The sequence below is a fragment of the Otolemur garnettii genome, unplaced genomic scaffold (assembly GCF_000181295.1).
Source record: "Otolemur garnettii isolate 467f Iridium unplaced genomic scaffold, OtoGar3 scaffold00181, whole genome shotgun sequence".
NCBI classification, from domain to species: domain Eukaryota; kingdom Metazoa; phylum Chordata; class Mammalia; order Primates; family Galagidae; genus Otolemur; species Otolemur garnettii.
Genome location: NW_003852576.1, coordinates 838,675 through 857,627, shown reverse-complemented (window position 1 = coordinate 857,627; position 18,953 = coordinate 838,675). Strand labels below are relative to the sequence as shown.

The 18,953-nt window shown below is 37.4% G+C and overlaps 1 protein-coding gene across 2 annotated transcripts in view; it reads right to left on the bottom strand.

Moving 5' to 3' along the window:
* The window catches only part of UBE2K (ubiquitin conjugating enzyme E2 K), an 80,759-nt gene that overhangs the window by 33,345 nt on the left and 28,461 nt on the right, over window positions 1-18,953 (bottom strand). For both annotated transcript variants that reach the window (XM_003800687.3, XM_023519612.1), the window contains exons 2-3: window positions 9,906-9,999; window positions 4,900-4,958 (exon numbers count right to left, since the gene is read on the bottom strand). In XM_003800687.3, coding sequence (XP_003800735.1) covers window positions 4,900-4,958; window positions 9,906-9,999 — 153 coding nt within the window. The remainder of the gene's footprint in view (window positions 1-4,899; window positions 4,959-9,905; window positions 10,000-18,953) is intronic.

Genomic DNA, 18,953 nt, shown 5'->3' with positions numbered 1-18,953 from the left:
AAAAAAAAAAAAAAATCTTTTCTGAAATTTTAACAGTATTAATAGTAGTATAAGAGAATACAATCAGGCAATTTTTTTTTTTTGGCCAGGGCTGGGTTTGAACCCACCACCTCTGGCATATGGGGCTAGCACCCTACTCCTTGAGCCACAGGCACTGCTGTAATTTTGATATTTTTATGTCATAATTAAACTTTAGTCCAAACACCTGTGAACACATAATTCAGCAAGAAATACACAAAAATATTCCCTATTGTTTACACTGTATTTACCAATCAGTAAAAATACAGATCAATGTAGTTCATACCAAGAACATGTTAATTCATTAGTTCATTAGCATTATTAGTTCATTAACATTACTACAACAGCTTAATGGCATAAATGGGATTCATGCCATATTTAAAAGAATATTAAGTTACAACTATGATGAACTGGTTAAAGCCACAGGGAAACAAACTTGGGTTTACTAAAAGAAGACTTTTCTAAATCTCAAAGCTACCTCTAAATGGAATGACTGGAATTAGAATGTCCTGCCCTCAGGGACAACAAACATGAGGTAGTATCAAAAACATCAGACACACTTCAGTTCTTACGTATTTGAGCCTATTTTTCTCATGTTATTAAAAAGGGTGGGGCTGGTAAGCATAGTATAATCCTAGCATGTTGGGAGGCTGAGGCCAGGAGCTTGAGACCAGTCTGGCCAATAGCAAGACCTTATCTCTAATAATAATTTTAAAATTGGTGATATGTGGTGGTGGTCATCAGTAGTCACAGTAACTAAGGAGGCTGAGGCAGGAAGATCACTTGAGCTCAGGCGTCTGAGGTTACAGTGAGCCACAGCTCACTGGATGCCACTGCCCTCTTAACTTGGGCAGCAGAGGAAGATCCTATCTCCAAAAAAGGGAGGTAGGGGTGGGAAGGTGAGGATGAGTTTAATAAAATGGTTATTTCAAGGATTAAATGAAATAATAGGTCAAATTGCCTAAAACAGAGCCATGACTAGGCCATTACTTTGGAGCTGTTAAAAGTTACAGAGGCAATACCTTTACTGAGACATAATTCACTCAAAGTGTACAACTTTTTTTTTGAGACAGAGTCTTACTGTGTCACCCTCAGCAGAGTGCCGTAATATCACAGCTCACAGCAACCTCAAACTCTTGGGCTTAAGCAATTCTCTTGCCTCAGCCTCCCAAGTAGCTGGGACTACAGGTGCCCACCACAATGCCCAGCTATTTTTTGTTACAGTTGTCATCATTGTTTAGCTGGCTTGGGCTGGGTTCAAACCCAGCCTTGGTGTATGTGGCTCAAGCTGTAACCATTGTGCTATGGGCGCAAAGCCAAAACCATACAACTTCTTAACTTCTAGCATATTCACTGACTTGTGCAACCACCACCACAATCTACTTTTGTTTTTATTTTTTTCCTTTGAGACAGAGTCTCACTTTGTTGCCCTAGGTAAAGTGCCATGGCATCAATGCTCACAGCAACCTCAAACTCAGGCTCAAGTGATTCTCTTGCCTCAGCCTCCCGAGTAGCTGCGACTATAGGCACCTGCCACAATGCCTAGCTATTTTTAGAGATGGGGGTCTCGCTCTTGCTCAGGCTGATCTTGAACCCGTGAGCTCAGGCAATCCACCTGCCTTGGCCTCCCAGAGTGCTAGGATTATAGGAGTGAGCCACCACGCCCAGTCTCACTATCTCATTTTTTACTATTTTATCATATCCAAAAGAAACCCTGTAATCATGAGTAATCACTTCATCATTACCTCATCTCAGCATATTTATTGTATCTTTCTTCTAACGAGCATATCTTTTTGTACTTTTCTATTCTGGTAATAATATGTAGTTTATGAGGATTCTGTGGACCCCCACCATACTTTTTCACGATCTATAGGTGACTGAAATACTTTTTCTAGAATTCTTGACTTTATAAATTTGTGACGAATCCCATCTGTACAAATCAGAAACTCCACACCTTTATCACAGTCTAAGAGTGTATGTGAGGGCTTCTGAACTGCTGAAGGCAAAAATCTTTGTGATAGGTGTAGTGACTGTTTGCTTTGGAGGTAGTGTCCACTAATGTTCAGCCTGAATTTCCCCAAGGAGAGGAAGCCAAGCAGAGGAAAAACTCTGGGTTATTCATTTAGCATGTTTTCAAGATTCACATATGTTGTAGCATTTATCGGTATTTCATTATTTTTATAACCAAATGATATTTTATATTGCGAACATACCACAATTGGCAGCATTTTTTTTGTTGGTTCTACCTTTAGGTTATTATGAATAGTACTGGTATAATCATCTGTGTTTAAGTTACTATTTGGGCAAATGTTTTCAATTTCACTGATATCAGGAAATGGACTCCTGAGTCACATGGCAACTCTATGTTAAGCATTTTGACCAAATTGCTCTCCAAAGAGGCTTTACATTGCCACCAACAACACATGAGAATTTCAATTTATTGAAAAAATTTAAGTGTCAATACTATTGTATTTTGAAATGTTGCTAGAAAGAGAAACTAAGAAGTTACTTTGGAAAGGGCCTCTTCCCTGGCAGTAGTTACTGGTTAATGCTAGTTGATACTTACCAAGTGTTTACTATGTGCCAGGTACTTCTAAATATTATACTTCAATAAGTCTCACGTGTTAAGGACAGGCACAGTGGCTCATGCCTGTAATCCTAGAACTCTGGGAGGCTAAGGCAGATGGATTGCCTGAGTTCAGGAGTTCGAGAATAGCCTGAGCTAGAGTGAGACCCACCCCATCTCTAAAAAAATAGCCAGACGTTGTGGTGGGCACCTGTAGTCCCAGCTACTCGGGAGGCTGAGGCAAGAGGATCACTCGAGCCCAAGAGTTTGAGGTTGCTGTGAGTTATGACACCATGGCACTCTACCCAGGGCAACAAAGACTGGTTTGGGGGCAGTGCCTGTCGCTCAAGGAGTTCCGGAGGTGGTGGGTTCAAACTCGGCCCCAGCCAAAAACTGCACACAAAAAAAACTGGTTTGAGAAAGTCATATGAAATTCTTAGCACAAGTGATAGCTGCTATTATCATTGTTTAATAGTAAAAATACTGTGCTTGAGAGCAGTCCCTCTACAACACTTCTCTCATCATGTTTCCATTAAAAAAAAAAATCCATCAATAGCTCAATGGATAAACAAAATATGATATATACATATAATGGATATTATTTAGCCTTAGAAACAAATTCCGATACATGCTACAACATGAATGAACCGCAATAACATAACACTAAGTAAAATAAGCCAGACACAATAACAATATATTATATGATTCCACTTACACAAATAAGGTACCCAAGACAGTCAAATTGATAAGAATAGAAAAACAGTTGTTACCAGAAGCTGGAACAGGGAGTAGTAGGGGAGGTATGGCCTAATGAGTACAGAGTTTCAGTTTGCAAAAATGAAAATGTTCTAGAGACATATGGTGGTACCAGTTGCACACAATAATGTGAATATATTTAATCCCACCGGACCATAAACCTAAAAATTGTTAAAATGGTAAACTTTATGTGTCGTATATTTTATCATATACACAAAAAAAATTAACCAGACTTATCAGAAAACAGATGTACATAAGCACCCCAGAATAATAGGCACCCCATACTGGAATGTGATTCAAATTCACTCTGGAACTTCTATCACTGTTATCTATTCTTAAATGGGAACAACCAATAGGAACACTCTCTGAGTGAGTGCTATCATATGCTCAAAGGGCACTATACTATTAGGAGACACAAACAATACACAGGTGTATAAGACAAGGTCCTTGCCTCAAGAGTATAAAAGCTAGTGAAAGATACATACCCGAAATAATACATGTAATGGTATTATATTTGTGTTAAATTGTATAAAATGCTCTTGAGAGAGCAGAGGGAGAAACACCTGATGGGCACAGTGCAGTGGAGAAAGTGATACTTTAGCCAGACCTCAAAAGAAAACTAGAATTTGAAATAACGGGGACAAAGATTCGAGTAAAAAATGATAGCAAGGTATGAAAGAGTAAGTACGATTTACAAATAGCAAATAATCTAGGCTAGAATATGAGACCCACATTGTGAGTGGAGTTGGTAGAAGATCAGAGTGGAAAAGAAGACTGGAGTCAGGTATTAGGAGGTTTTAAATACCAAGCTAAGGAGTTTAGACTTTATTAATGGGAAAGAAAAGAAACATGATCAAAACTGCATTTATGAAGATTTATAGAATAGCAGTACCAAGAAAGAGTAGAGCAAAGATGGAAGGCTGATTAAATAATGGGCAAAATAGGGAAGTAATAAAGATGAATGCCTCAACTAAAGTACTGATGATGGCAAAAATAGAGACATAAAGGTCAAAAAAGTTGTGGTTGGGTCCCTCTGTTGTACATGACCTTAGGGTATGCCATTCCCTCTTTTGACATTCTTCACAGTTGCAATTCCTTGATCATTTTTTTTTTCTCCATGCTATAAATGTCAGCTCAATAAAAGCAGTGAAATTATTGTCTTTGTTATTGCTACAGTCCTTGGAGTGTAATTGTTGAATGAATTCAGAATACATTCTTCCCCTAAACAAATATTTCTTTGAGTCAAATAAGAACCTCTATGTGCAAAAGGGCTCTCTAAATTTGGGAACACTGTAAGTTTTTCCAGACCTAGTATATGAGCCATTGTCAGATGCACATCCTATTCCAGCAAGCTTACTCAAAGACTGGAGTAAGGCTTTGAGAAGTCTTTCTTTCTAAATTCAGAAGCAAGCCATCTGCCATTACCTAAAATCTTGTCCACATCACATTTACAAATCCTAAAGCTGTAACTTTAATAATCCACAACATACATGTTAATTAGATGATGCAAGAAACATAAAATACTTTAAAAGTTCATGCACGAAAATAGATTACAATACCTTAGGAGGATTAAATGGATATGTTTCAGGTATTTTTATCTCTAGTTGATATCTTCCTCCTAAAAAGGGGTGAGGAACAAAAAGTTAAGAATGCTGCTTACCTCAAATATGTGAACCCAAATATACTGACAGAACTTTTCAAAACATCTTTTATATTTAATTGTAACAAATTCATTTCAAAACTGAAACGCAAAAGGAAAATAATCAAAAGCACTAATATTTAATTTAAAGGTTGCTTAAAACATCTATCTGTTTTATACAACTATATTGGTTTCTCAATCAGTAACAGGGCTATAGCAGATGAATACATTTAATCTATAGACAATCCAACGCTAAAGATTTCATTAGAACAATTAATGAACATAGTTTTCATTTCCTTCTGTTTTCTTTACTCCACCCTGCTAGAAGTTGCTAAATAACAGAAAAACTATTTAGGGTGGAAAAAAAAAGAGAAAAGAAAAAAGGCAGGAAGGTATGAAGGCATATATGATACAGAGACAAAGGATAGAGATTATGCCATAAATTAAAAATTCTACTTCTAGCTGGTTCTCTCAAATGCAAAAATGTCCCAATCTTTAATTTGTACCTAATTAAATGTGAACATTTCCTGTTAAAATTTTAAAACAAAATTCAACAAGAGATGAGTATAAGGACAAAAGACTATTCTCTTCCTTTAAGCTGGTATACAAAATAAAAAACTTTACTAAGGAAATGTTCTTGCCAATTATATACAAACAGAAGGCACTAGGCTGTTTTGCTTTGAAGTTACCTTGAGCAACTAGGGGCATTAAATAGATATGGGGTGGGGGCCTATCTAGCTTCCTATAACCCTAATGGGGTATTCAAAGGGAGGATAACAGCTCCTTAGGAAACTCTAAAAGGCAAAGTCTTACACTAGATGAGAGGCTGGATTCTAATCCTAATTCTAACAAACCTTCCAAATCTAAGAATTTATAATTTGTTAACATAGAATACTATTACAAAATATACCAAATAAACCTATGCTGAAATATTTACATATGAAACTATGACTAAGATTTTGCTTCAAAATAATCACAGGATAGGTAAGATCAAAGAATGGCCATGAGTTGATCGTTAATCAACACTGGCTGATAAGCACCTGTAGGTTTCATTTTTCTATTCTTCTTTTGCATATATATCTGAAATTCTCCATAATAAAAAGTTAAAATAAAATAATAATTGTGTGCTAGGAACATTATTAACTTCAAAATTACATACACTTAGCTCTTGAAACAAGTACTGGATTCTATCAAATCCACTTCCTCCATCGTTATGAATTATGACTGTAGAAAAATAAAAGCATTTCACTTGGTACCATTTTCTTCTAGCCTTTTTTATTCTAATCCTTCTCTTTGTGCTAATTCTTTTTAATAAGGTCTCACATAACTAATCACAGAAAATATAATGTCAGTGAAATATTTTTTAAAAAGTAGTCACAACGAAAGAAAAAAAAGATAGGCAATAGAAGAGTACCTAGGTAATTTTATGTTTAGAATTATAGGGTAGCGCCTGTGGCTCAAAGGAGTAGGGCGCTGGCCCCATATGCCAGAAGTCGTGGGTTCAAACCCAGCCCTGGCCAAAAATTGCCAAAAAAAAAAAAAGAATTGTAAAGTCTAGCTTCAAATATAGCTATAATAAATATGGCTTGAGTAATACATGGGCTCTTCTTCCTTCCTAAGAATCTTTTTATTTTCCCTGATTAAATTCCAGATTACCATTTCTTTAACCTGTCTGTACAAAGTTCTTTCTTCCTGAATATTCAAAATGATTTTGTAGGAGCAGTGTGAAAGCCTAGAGATATAAGAGTAATGCTAGACTCCAGAGTCTCCAAAATGTTATTTCTACTACATATAACACATTATATGCTCTGTCTTGCATTATTACCTGACAGGTCTAAATATTTAAACACTACAACATCAACTATACCATATTCTGATCAGGGTAATACAACTAAATGATCTTTATGATGACTGCATTATTCATATCTCATAATAACGTGCATCATGTAACACTTGGATTTTCAAGAACAGCATTTAATATTAAAAATTGATAATCTTTAAATTTAACTCAACTCTAAGGGGAGATGGGGGAAAGGTGAGAATTTTTAATGTATCAGCAATAATCCCCAAATTTAAGAAAATTTTTAGGCAGAAAGGCTCAAGAACTGAATCGTTCCTTTGCCAATTGTTAAGGCAAAGAGTTTATTAAGTAGTATGTGCAATATGGCAATTATTCCATGGGTATCTACTTCTCTCTTTTTTTTGAGAAAGAGTCTCACTTTGTCACTGTCAGTAGAGTGCCATGGTGTCATAGCTCACAGCAACCTCAAACTCCTGGGCTCAAGTGATCCTCCTGCCTCAGCTTCCCAAGTAGCTGGTACTAGAGGTGTCCACCATGCCCAGCATCTTTTGCTCAGGCTGTTCTTGAACTCTAGACCTCAAGCAATCCACCTGTCCTAGCCTCCCAGAGTGCTAAGATTACCAGCATGAGCTACCTTGCCCAGCACCAAGGGTATCTACTTCTCAATTGGATTACTTTTAAACTACATAAAATGACTGCCTCAGTATTTATCATCAACTTATTTACCAATGTTCATATTTTAAGAAGCATCTAATTTGATGCCCTTGAATGGTGCTTTTCATAAACAAAATGGATACTTATCTTCAATAGTTTCATGATAAAAATAATTTAAGTTAAACTACCTCAAATATATATATATATTATATATATAAAATCTAATCTTATCAAAATATTACTTCGTTTGGTAGAGTAGCAAAAATAAACACAAATGATCAAACTTGTCTCTAACCAGGAAAGAATATGGCACATTTATATCTTAATTCTTCTACAAATAAACATTTCCAGTTTTAAAAAATTTATCCACTAGAAGTTGCCAAGAAGGTAACAAACATTCTACCTATCTATTTAGCTACTTAGCTCAGGAAGTGCTTTACTTATAAAACTCAACTTGCTGGAAGAGCTCTATGAAAGCATTAGCATTATTCTATGCTAACTGTCCTACTGTCATTTAAAAATGCATCAAAACAACCTTAAAAATAATTTGCAAATAATTGTAATGTCTACCTTTAACAAAGTAGTAAATTATTAAACATCTCTTAAGACAAGAACTTGATTTTTATATAACTAAAGGTCTCATCTACATTTAATGATTGTCAAAAGGACTAAATGAAAAAGCATCCATGAAAGCATCCAGACCAAGCCTAGCATATAGGAACACTCAATAAACATTATAAAAAATTAAATGATTATCTAGAAATGGCTCATATAAACTATACAAAAAAAATAAATTTTATCATTTAAGAAATGGTGCAATATGCTATAGATATTCTAGAGTCTTTAAAAATTGAGCGAAAACAAAAATATTTAAGACTATTAAATTTTTCTAAAATTTGCGGGTTAATTGTTCATTACAGAATTATAAAACCATTCAAAGTAGACAGGACCACAACTTCCAATATTCAGTCAATCTCTATTTAGAGAAAGTCATCAAAAGCATACAAAGGCTTTCAAGTCAAAGGTCACTAAGTCAAATCCCCGCTGTGCCACCTAGAGATTTGACCTCAGACAAATTACTTAAAACCTCTGAGATTAGGCTCGGCGCCTGTGGCTCAAGCAGCTAAGGCGCCAGCCTGTACACCTGAGCTGATGGGTTCAAATCCAGCCCGGGCCCACCAAACAACAATCACGGCTGCAACCAAAAAATAGACGGGTGTTGTGACAGGTGCCTGTAGCCCCAGCTACTGGGGAGGCAGAGGCAGGAGAATCGCTTGAGCCCAGGAATTTGAGGTTGCTGTAAGCTGTAATGTCACGGCACTTCACTCAGGGTGACAGTTTGAGGCTCTGTCTTAAAAAAAAAAAAAACTTCTGAGATTAAGTTTCTTTATCTTATGAAACAGTGATTACTGTACTTACTTTGAAGATGTTGTAGGAATTAAATGAGAAAAATACATGTAAAACTCTTACAAGAGTTACATATTCTGCTACATGCTTTCTATTAAACAAATACATAAATCTCTAGTATATGCAAGAACCTATGTTATATAACACAAATTTATCATATTTATTAATGAAGATTTTGCCTTTTAAGAAAGTAAGACTCTATAAAGCTTCTTTCTGTATCTTAGCACCTAAATCTCGTCTAAAGTAGCTACAGACTTAATTTACGAACACAAAGTTAAGCAAAGCTGCCTCCTTTCTATGTCTTCAAATGACCATTAGAAGTTTCCTGAATGAAGGAAATTAATAGTCATACACAGCCTGTATGAAGACATATGAGTGAATGAAATGCTAAATGACAAACATGGGAGAGGAGCTTTTAAAAACAAAAACAGGGTAGGGGTGCCTGTAGCTTAAGTGGCTAAGGCACCAGCCACATACATCAGAGCTGGCGGGTTGGAATCTGTCCCGGGCCTGCCAAACAATGATAACTACAACCAAAAAATAGCTGGGCACTGTGGCAGGTGCCTGTAGTCCCAGCTACTTGGGAGGCTGAGGCAAGAGAATCACTTAAGCCCAGGAGTTGGAGGTTGCTGTGAGCTGTGACATTACAGCACTCTACCCAAGGCGATAGCCTGAGGCTCTGTCTCAAAAACAAACAAACAAAAACAACACTTTATCAGGCAAATTTAAGGCAAGGTTTGTTATGGATACCATATGAAGGATAAGTGAAAGTCTATAGTCCTTATAAGTTTGAGACTTGAAATGCCAGATGTTTTATTCTGTTAAAATCTAACTTATATAACCTGCAACTTGCCTCTGCTCAATTTATTTGGGGGGAAAAAATAAGCTAAAATTCAGTAAGAAAAATCAGTCTACCTATGTAAATTTATTTAAAAATTTCTACGCAATATAAGCCAAATAAAGTTACTTTCCACATAGTTTATAGATGGTTAAGATTATTCTGATTTGATGTTTCAGACAAGTTCTAATACGTACAATATTTTGATACAGAAAAAAGTACTTGCCTTCATATGGTGTGTCTGGAGGTCCTGCTATTTCTCCTCTTAATTCTGTAAAATTCTCATCTACAAGATCTACTTTAATTTGATTTTTGCTCGTCTTAAAAATAAACAGAAAATAAATGTTAGTTATGTCAGCAAGAAAAAAATCTTATTTTAATGTATTACCTATAAAAAATTTTGAAGCCCCCCTTTCATAAGCTTGATTATCTACTCTAGTAAAAATATTGGTTTGTGCTTTTCTAAGACTGATTAGCTAGTTTTAAGAATGTTTAAAACAAACTAGGAAATCTCAATACCTCATTTCTTTAATGAAATAACATCACTTTGAATAATAATACAATGGTTTGTTGACTTTCTAGGAATATTAGAGAAAAACAGTAGTTGTCAACTTTCTGATAAAATGTACTCATCAGTAGATGAATGCTAAGATACCACACGCCTAGGACACACGGATTCTGCTTGTGTAAATGGAAATTCAGGGTTAAAAAAGCCATTTAGGCCATAAGCACTCAACTAATCATACAACTCTGTAAGTTAAGTGATCAAAATATGATACCATCCACCAGATGGTGAAAGCTCGTGGTATCCAATTAATTCTCCTTTCCATGGAAATTCCAGAAGACTAAATGCCTCACTACAATTTTCTTATGACTTTTCCGATCTGTTTTTCTGCTTAGTTTACTTCACTGCCAACCACCTACTTTCCAAAACAGAGTTCCACTCTATATTTATCTACATCTATGTATTCTGCACTTTACACTTCTCAACAGTACTTTCATATCTTTAACATTATTTGCGTCTCTTTATCTTGTGACAATCCATTCTCAGAGTCATGGAACCTTAAATGATTCAGAAAACCGTCCAGTAGGATTTACGTTAATGTTCTGCAAGTTCCCGCCTACAAAGGGATCTCCACTCACATTTCCAGACCTATCCCATAAATATAATAAATTCTCTCAATTTGTTTAAACCTAAATCCCTGAAATACAACTTAAACAATAAATAATAAAGTTATTTCTTTTGGTAAGATTCTATATTTTTACCTAATTGACAGATCTACTCTACTCTTAGAAAGAAAGCCTCACTCAAGATTTCAAGAGTAAAGTTTTTTGCTTTTGGTCCATCTTCTTAAAATTGATTACTAGATAGAACAGGATAAGAATTATTGTTTTAAGGCTTTCGGCTTCTTCCCTCCACCCCCAATAAAAGACACCATTTTTAAACTTTTTTTTATATTAAATATTTTTAGCACAGAATGTTTAGTATAGAGACAAAATGTAACTTAAAACTCACATTTTTAAAATTTCACATGACTCAATCTTATCTTTTAATAAGAATATAGAATTAAAAACTTATTTTCACACATTTTAAAAAATTCTAATTAGTATTGGTTTACTTCATAATTTTGTTTGAATTTCATATTTTTCTAAAAATATTTTTATTCAACAATAAAAATTAATTATAAATATGCATAATAAGAAACTTCTTTCTATGCCCTAAGAAATCATTAACAATCTTGGTATTTGTGGTAGAGGAGAAAACATACTTTTTGATAACAGTAAAAATATTTTGTCCAGTATATACATGAATGAGAGTATGTTAAAAAGGAAACTGGAGGCATCCAACGTTCACTGACCAATTAAAGAAACCATAAGTACAACTAGATTTCTATTCCTCCTACAAAAACTTCTAAATAAAACAAAAGTAATCAGATCTTAAAAACCATCAATGCTTTCAAAGAACTATACAGCTTCTCACAGTTACTCCCTCTAAAAAGAAGTATGTAAATAACCCTGAAATGTTAGGATACTAAAGGACCTTATTAAAAATTTGAGGGGGAAATAAAGATGAGAAAAGCTGCCTTTTTGAGACTGCCCCAAGTCTCTGGTTAGTAAAATACTAAATAAATATTCATTTTCATACCTTCTTATTTCTGTTCACATCACCCCCAAATTATAATTTAGAGAAAAGTGAATCTTTTTTCAGTCTACAGAAAGAACACTTTCAAGCATATGACACATTTACTAAATCAGCTCAAGAAAATACCATCATCATGATGAATCCCATTGTAAAGAAACATTCTACATAGTCAAAGTCTAATCTGCAGATAACGAAAGATAAAAAGAAAATGAAAAGTTAAAGATTTTTCACAGTTCAATTTTTTCATGAAGCAGTAATTATCCTCTATATCACCACAGTTTGATTTAAACAGCCAGTTATTTCACAATCCAAAATTGCAATTCCACTGTTTCCAGGGGCGGTGCCTGTGGCTCAGTGGGTAGGGCGCCAGCCCATATATGGACGGTGGCAGGTTCGAACCCAGCCTCAGCCAGCTAAAACAGCAGTGACAACTGGTAACAGAAAATAGCTGGGTGCTGTGGCAAGAGCCTGTACTCCCAGCTATTCAGGAGGCTGAGGCAAGAGAATCGCCTAACCCCAAGAGGTGGAGGTAGCTATAACCCAAAAATTAGCCGAGCATTCTGGTGGGCGCCTGTGGTCCCAGGTACTTGGGAGGTGGGAGGCAGGAGACTTGCTTGAGCCTAGGAGTTGGAGGTTGCTGTGAGCTGTGATGCCAAAGCACTCTACCCAGGGGGACAGCTTGAGGCTCTGTCTCAAAAAATAATAAATAAATGAAAACCCCAGGGCAGCACCTGTGGCTCAGTGGGTAGGGCGCCCATCCCATATACCAAGGGTGGTTCAAACCCAGCCCCAGCCACACTGCAACAACAAAAAATAGCTGGGTGTTGTGGCGGGTGCCACAGCTACTCGGGAGGCTGAGGCAAAAGAATCACCTAAGCCCAGGAGTTGGAGGTTGCTGAGCTGTGTGATGCCAGGCACTCTACCGAGGGCGATAAAGTGAGACTCTGTCTCTATGAAAAGAAAAGAAAAGCAAAGCAAAGCCAAGCCCGTGGTTTGGCACCTGTAGCTCAGCAGCTAAGGCAACAGCCACATATATGGGAGCTGGTGGGTCTGAATCCAGTCGGGCCTGCCAAACAACAATGACAACTACAACCAAAAAAATAGCTAAGGCAAGAGAATCGCTTAAGCCCAAGAGTTTGAGGTTGCTGTGAGCTGTGATGCCACAGAGCTCAATAAAAAAAAAAGGAAAGAAAAAATTAAAAAAATAAAAAAGAAAGAAAAACCCAGCTGTCTGTCATCCCAGTGGCTTCTGGAGGCTGAGGCATCAGGATGCCTACAAACCTGAGTCTGAGGTTGCAGTGAGCTATGACACCATTGCAGTCTGCTCAATGTGGGACTCTGGCTCAAAAAAAAAAAAGATAGTATACATAAACCATGTAAAATAGCACACAATACTGAAGGTAATGTGGACAAGGTTAAAAAAATGAACATTTTTATCAATCAGCAACAAGGCAGAATTTAAAGCAGTACTAATAGATTTGCAAGGCTATGGCTCTCAGTGAAATGATAGTCATCACAATCATCATAAAAATTATGCAAATAATTACTGGAGTTCATAATAAACCAGAAAATTATCTCAGTTTTAGTGAACAAAAACCAAGCCCTTACCGGAGCTTACATTCTAATGGGGAATACTAAAAATTGAAAGATCTTATCATATAAGCCCTAAGTGCAAAGTACATTATTGCTTAATCTATTTAAAACTTACTAGGTATAAAACAGGTATAGTAGCTCACACCTGTAATCCTAGCACTCTGGGAAGCCAAGGCAGGTGGATTCCTTGAGCTCAAGAGTTTGAGACCAGCCTGAGCAAAGCGAGATCTCTTCTCTACTAAAAAATAGAAAAACTAGCTGGTGTTGTGGCGGGCACTTACAGTGTCAGCTACTTGGGAGGCTGGGACAAGAGGAATGTTCAAACCCAAGAGTTTGAGGCTGCTGTGAGCTATATGCCACCGTACTCTACCCAGGGAGACAGAGTGAGACTCTGTCTCAAAAATAAAACCAAACTTACTAACTATATGACCTTGAGCAAGTTAACTAACCACTCTGTATCTCAGTTTCATCCTCTGTCAACCGAGGAGTGTTTGTTTTGGAGATAGAGTCATACTCTGTTGCCCAGACTAGAATGCCCTGGGCTCAAGTGATCCTCCTGCTTCAGCCTCTCAAGTAGCTGGGACTATAGGCATGAACCACCACCAAGCCTGGCTAATTTTTTTTTTCTATTTTTAGTAGAGACAGGGTTTCACTCTTGAACTCAAGGGATCCATCTGCTTCAGCCTCCCAGAGTGCTAGTATTAAAAGAGTGAGCCACTGCACCCAACCTCATCATCTTCATGCCAAAATATATAACTCTCCACAATCTTCCAGAAAACAGAAACAGAAAATACTTTGCTAACTCATTCTATGAAGCCATCATTACCCTAACACCAAAACCAAAGACATCACAAGAAAGGAAAACTGAGAACCAATATATCTCATGAATGTAAAATGCAGAAGCCCTCAACAAAATATTAGCAAATCAAATCCAACAATATATAAAAAGAAATATATGACACAACCAAGTGGGATTTATTCCACATGCACAAGTATGGTTCAACAGTAAAAATCAACTTCTATATGGCATCACTAAAATAAATGAGCACTAACTAAACATTCAGAAATATTAATATGTAAAGGAAAAACAGGGCACAAGATATTTATACTGTAATTATGACATAAAATATTTGCACAATGATAAAAATCAGAAAAGAAATCAAGGTGGAGCCCAGTGGTTCACACCTATAGTCCTAGCACTCTGGGAGGCTGAGGTAGATGGATTGCTTGAGCTCATGGGTTCGAGACCAGCCCGAGGCTGAGTGAGAACCCTGTCTCTACTAAAAATACAAAAAACACGAGGCAAGAGGATCTCCTGAACCCAAGCTGGAGGATGCTGTGAGCTATGACGCCAGGGCACTATACCCAGAGCAACAGCTTGAGACTGTCTCAAAGAAAAAAAGATTCACTGCACAGTCTTAAAGAAGAATCCACTGAAAAATGTGAGAAATACACTGATGGTAAACCCATGTACCGGATACCATTCTTCACCAGGCTGTGAGCACTGCAGACCAAGTCAGATGAGAAGGGGGTTGCAGGAAAAAAACCTGTAACAGTGAATAAAAGGAAAAAGCCTGTTGGTGTTAAGAAGCAAAAAAGGCCTCTCTGGTGGGGAAAAAAGGCTACTTCTACCAAGAAAGCAGTAGCTGACAAGAAGCCTGCTGCATAAATTCTTAAATTTGTTTATTCTATAAAGGTCAAACCATTAAATAAAGACCTGATTAAGGCGGAGGTGTCAATTCCAACCAGAGCCCCTATCTACATGGAATTACATGTTTTCCCCTCGTTCTGTGGGTTTTCTTCAAATACTTAGGTTTTTCCCTACATTTCAAAGATGTGCAGGTTAGGTTAATTGGCATGTCTAAATTGTCCCAGCATTAGTGTGTGTGGGGGGGTGGCAGAGTGTGCCCTGTGATGGCACCTGTCCAGGGTGGATTCTTGCCTTGGACCCTGAACTGCTAGGACAGGCTCTAGGCATCTGCAACCAGAGGGTTGGAAAATGAATGAACATAATGAATTTTATAAAAATTCATTATGTAATAACCATACAGAAGCATAATAATAAATGATGTGGTATGAAAATGGTCAGCAAATCTGTCATATTTGTTTCTATTTTTCAACCGTGTGGTAGTAAAACCATCAAAATTTTCACTTTGCAAACAATTATTCCTTAACCCAGCACCACCACCACGACCTCTGTCATTGATTTAATGGTGAGAATGTGATGAAACGGCCTGCCTCAAACACTGCCAGTGCTAATGTAATAACTGTACACAAGCTTCCTAGAAAGTCTTTTTTGCTATAAGAGTATTAGAAGTTTAAACACTATGACCTAGTAATTTCTTCTTTGGAATCTATTTTAGTGAAATATACTCAAATTAAAAATTATTATGTAAGCTAGGCACAGCTGGGCACACCTATAATCTCAGCTACTTGGCAGGCTGAGGTGAGAGGATCTCCTGAGCCCATGAAATTCAAGACCAGCCTGGACAACAAAGCAAGACCCTGTCTCTTAAAAAAAAATTATGTAAAGATATTCCATTCAGAATTACAGAGTATAGTGGGACAATAATGAAACAAGTTATAAATATTCAACAACAAATAAGTCAGGTAAGACAGCCATTAAAAAAGAACATTTGATGCCACAAAGAAAACATAAGCTACGTTAAAAGAAAAAAAAAATACAAAATAGTATACATGTACCATCCTGATTTGGTAAAAAGAAAAAAGTATATTGATACCAATAGCTTCTTGGTTAGTGACAGATTATATAGTTTACATTACTCATTTCTGTACATTTCTTCTAGATTTTCATACAAGAGGAAGAAGATAAGGACTGCCTATATTCCTGATAAATAAACTCTAAACTCCTTTTTTCATGATCATCACCAAATTCTCCAAAATCAATTTCAAGCTTCTCATGTTCCCAACCTCCTTGGATTAATTTCACTTCCTTTAGTAGTCAAAACCCAGCAGTTAGCTATCTTCATCAAAATATGACTACTCTCCCTCACTATCAATCACTTCTAATGTTGTATTTCCCTCTTCCCTTTTTAGATTCCATGGGCATTTGTTATGATCACCCTATTGCAAAATACTCCTGACAATCTTGATGGTACCTGATGGTTCTTCCTTCATGGTATTCATGTGGCAATAGCCAAGGCTAAACTTACTTTCCAATTAATTAAAAAAAATCATCTTTTCTGTGCCTGCCCCAATCAACATTGTTGGAGAAAAACACACAATCATCATTAATTGGTTTCATGTTAAAGAGAGACCACAAATCCCAGGTGGAAACTTAACACTGCCCTAAGTGACTCTGCTCCTATTAAAGATTAATCCCTCTACTTAGGCTGTGATTACCATTTAAGGACTCCGCACCTTCTCTAGTAACTAACAACAACAAAAAAAAGACTTTCCAATTCTAGCATAAGATTTATTCTGCCCATCAACACATAAACATACTCTGATATCACCCAAAATTTTCTGAAAGGATCCCTTGAATCATCATCTTCTCCAGCTATGGCCTCTCTTCTCCGCTCTTCTGCCAATGCAAAACTCCTTAATATAACAGAATGAACCAAAGATGCCACTTTCTCATCTCATATTCTTCCTGCAATCCACTCTAATGAGACTTCCATCTTCACCATTCCAGTAAGAATACTCTTGTCAAGGTCACCAAGAATTATCACATTACAGATTCAATGGTCATTTTTCCCATTCAGCAGCATGACAAAGTTGACCATTTCCTTCTTAAAAGTCTTCTCTTGGCTTCAAACAGCACACACTTCTAGTTTCCTAAGGCATCATTAATAGCTAACTCTCCTTATCCTCTTGTCAGTTCTCCTCAATTGAACTTTAAAATTGGAAAGGGGACCAGAATAAAAACCATGACTTTGTCCTAGAACTCCTTCTTCTCTGGCCAAATTCTCCTAGTCACCCAGTCTGGGCTTTAGACATGTCTCTCTAAAAATATGATGCCTGAACAGCGCCTGTGGCTCAAAGGAGTAGGACACCAGCCCCATATGCCAGAGGTGGTAGGTTCAATTGTAGCCCCGGCCAAAACTGCAAAAAAAATAAAAAATAAAAAAGATGCCCAAATCTTCTCTACATCTGACCTCCCAGGCTCATTTATTCAATCGCTTACTTATTTCCCCACCTTAAAAATCTAACAAAGACAAGGCAAATTCTTCATCTTTTAGTTGCTAAAGACAAACCCAGGTGTTTTGTAACTGATACAGCTTGTACCAGCAAGCTCTGGTAACTTCACTTTAAAATATACTCCAGGCACCTGTGGCTCAAGTGGCTAAGGTGCCAGTCACATACACCTAAGCTGGCAGGTTCAAATCCAGCCCCAGCCGCCAAACAACAAGAGCTGCAACCAAAAAATAGCCGGGTGTTGTGGAGGGCACCTGTGGTCCCAGCTACTTGGGAGGGTGAGGCAGGAGACTTGCTTGAGCCCAGGAGTTGGAGGTTGCTGTGAGCTGTGATGCCACGGCACTCTACCCAGGGGGACAGCTTGAGGCTCTGTCTCAAAAACAACAACAACAACAAATATATATATATGAAATATATATATATATATTCCAAATACTGCTCTTCAGCTCCCTATTCAACTCTAGCCCAAGTTACAACCATCTCTTGCTGAAGCTCCCTGAACAGCTTTCCTAAATAATCTTCCTGAGGTCATTTTTGCCCCTCTAGTCCCTAACATGGCAAGATGCCTAACCAATTTCCTTTCTCCTTCCTTACTAGAGAAATCCTGATTATAGCTGAACACAATGGGGAGCAATATACTCAGATAAAAAACATTTCCTAGCCTTCTTTAAACCAAGAAAAGGGGCAGCACCTGTGGCTCAGTGGGTAAGGCGCCAGCCCCATACACCGAGGGTGGCGGGTTCAAGCCCGGCCCCAGCCAAACTGCAACAAAAAAGAGCCGGGCGTTGTGGCAGGTGCCTGTAGTCCCAGCTCCTTGGAAGGCTGAGGCAAGAGAATTGTCTAAGCCCAGGAGTTGGAGTTGGAGGCTGCTGTGAGCTGTGATACCACAGGACTTTACCGAGGGTGATAAAAGTGAGACTGTCTCTACAAAAAAAAAAGACAAAAAAAAAAACACAAAAGTCACTGAAGGGCTTCTGAGAACACCCTTTAAAAGGGATAAACTAAGTTGGCATATCCCTTATGCCTATGCCAGGACTTCTGGTGGCCATTTTCAGAGTCTGAGGACAAGGGTAACATCCCTAAGAACAGTAAACTGAAAGTCAGAAGTAGTCTATTAACACTGTGAAGTTCCCTACCAAGCAACCCTGAAATACTATTCCTATTTGTTTAAATCACTACTTTGTTTCTTTTATTATATCCAGCCAAACTCAAGCCCCAATTCCTATAACCCTTTTTTCTCACATCTTTATTATGCATTCATTCTCCATAAAGCAATCTAACTGGTCTCTTAAAAACATAAATCTTGGCTCAGCGCCTGTGGCTCAAGCGGCTAAGGCGCCAGCCACATACACCTAAGGTGGCGGGTTCGAATCCCCAGCC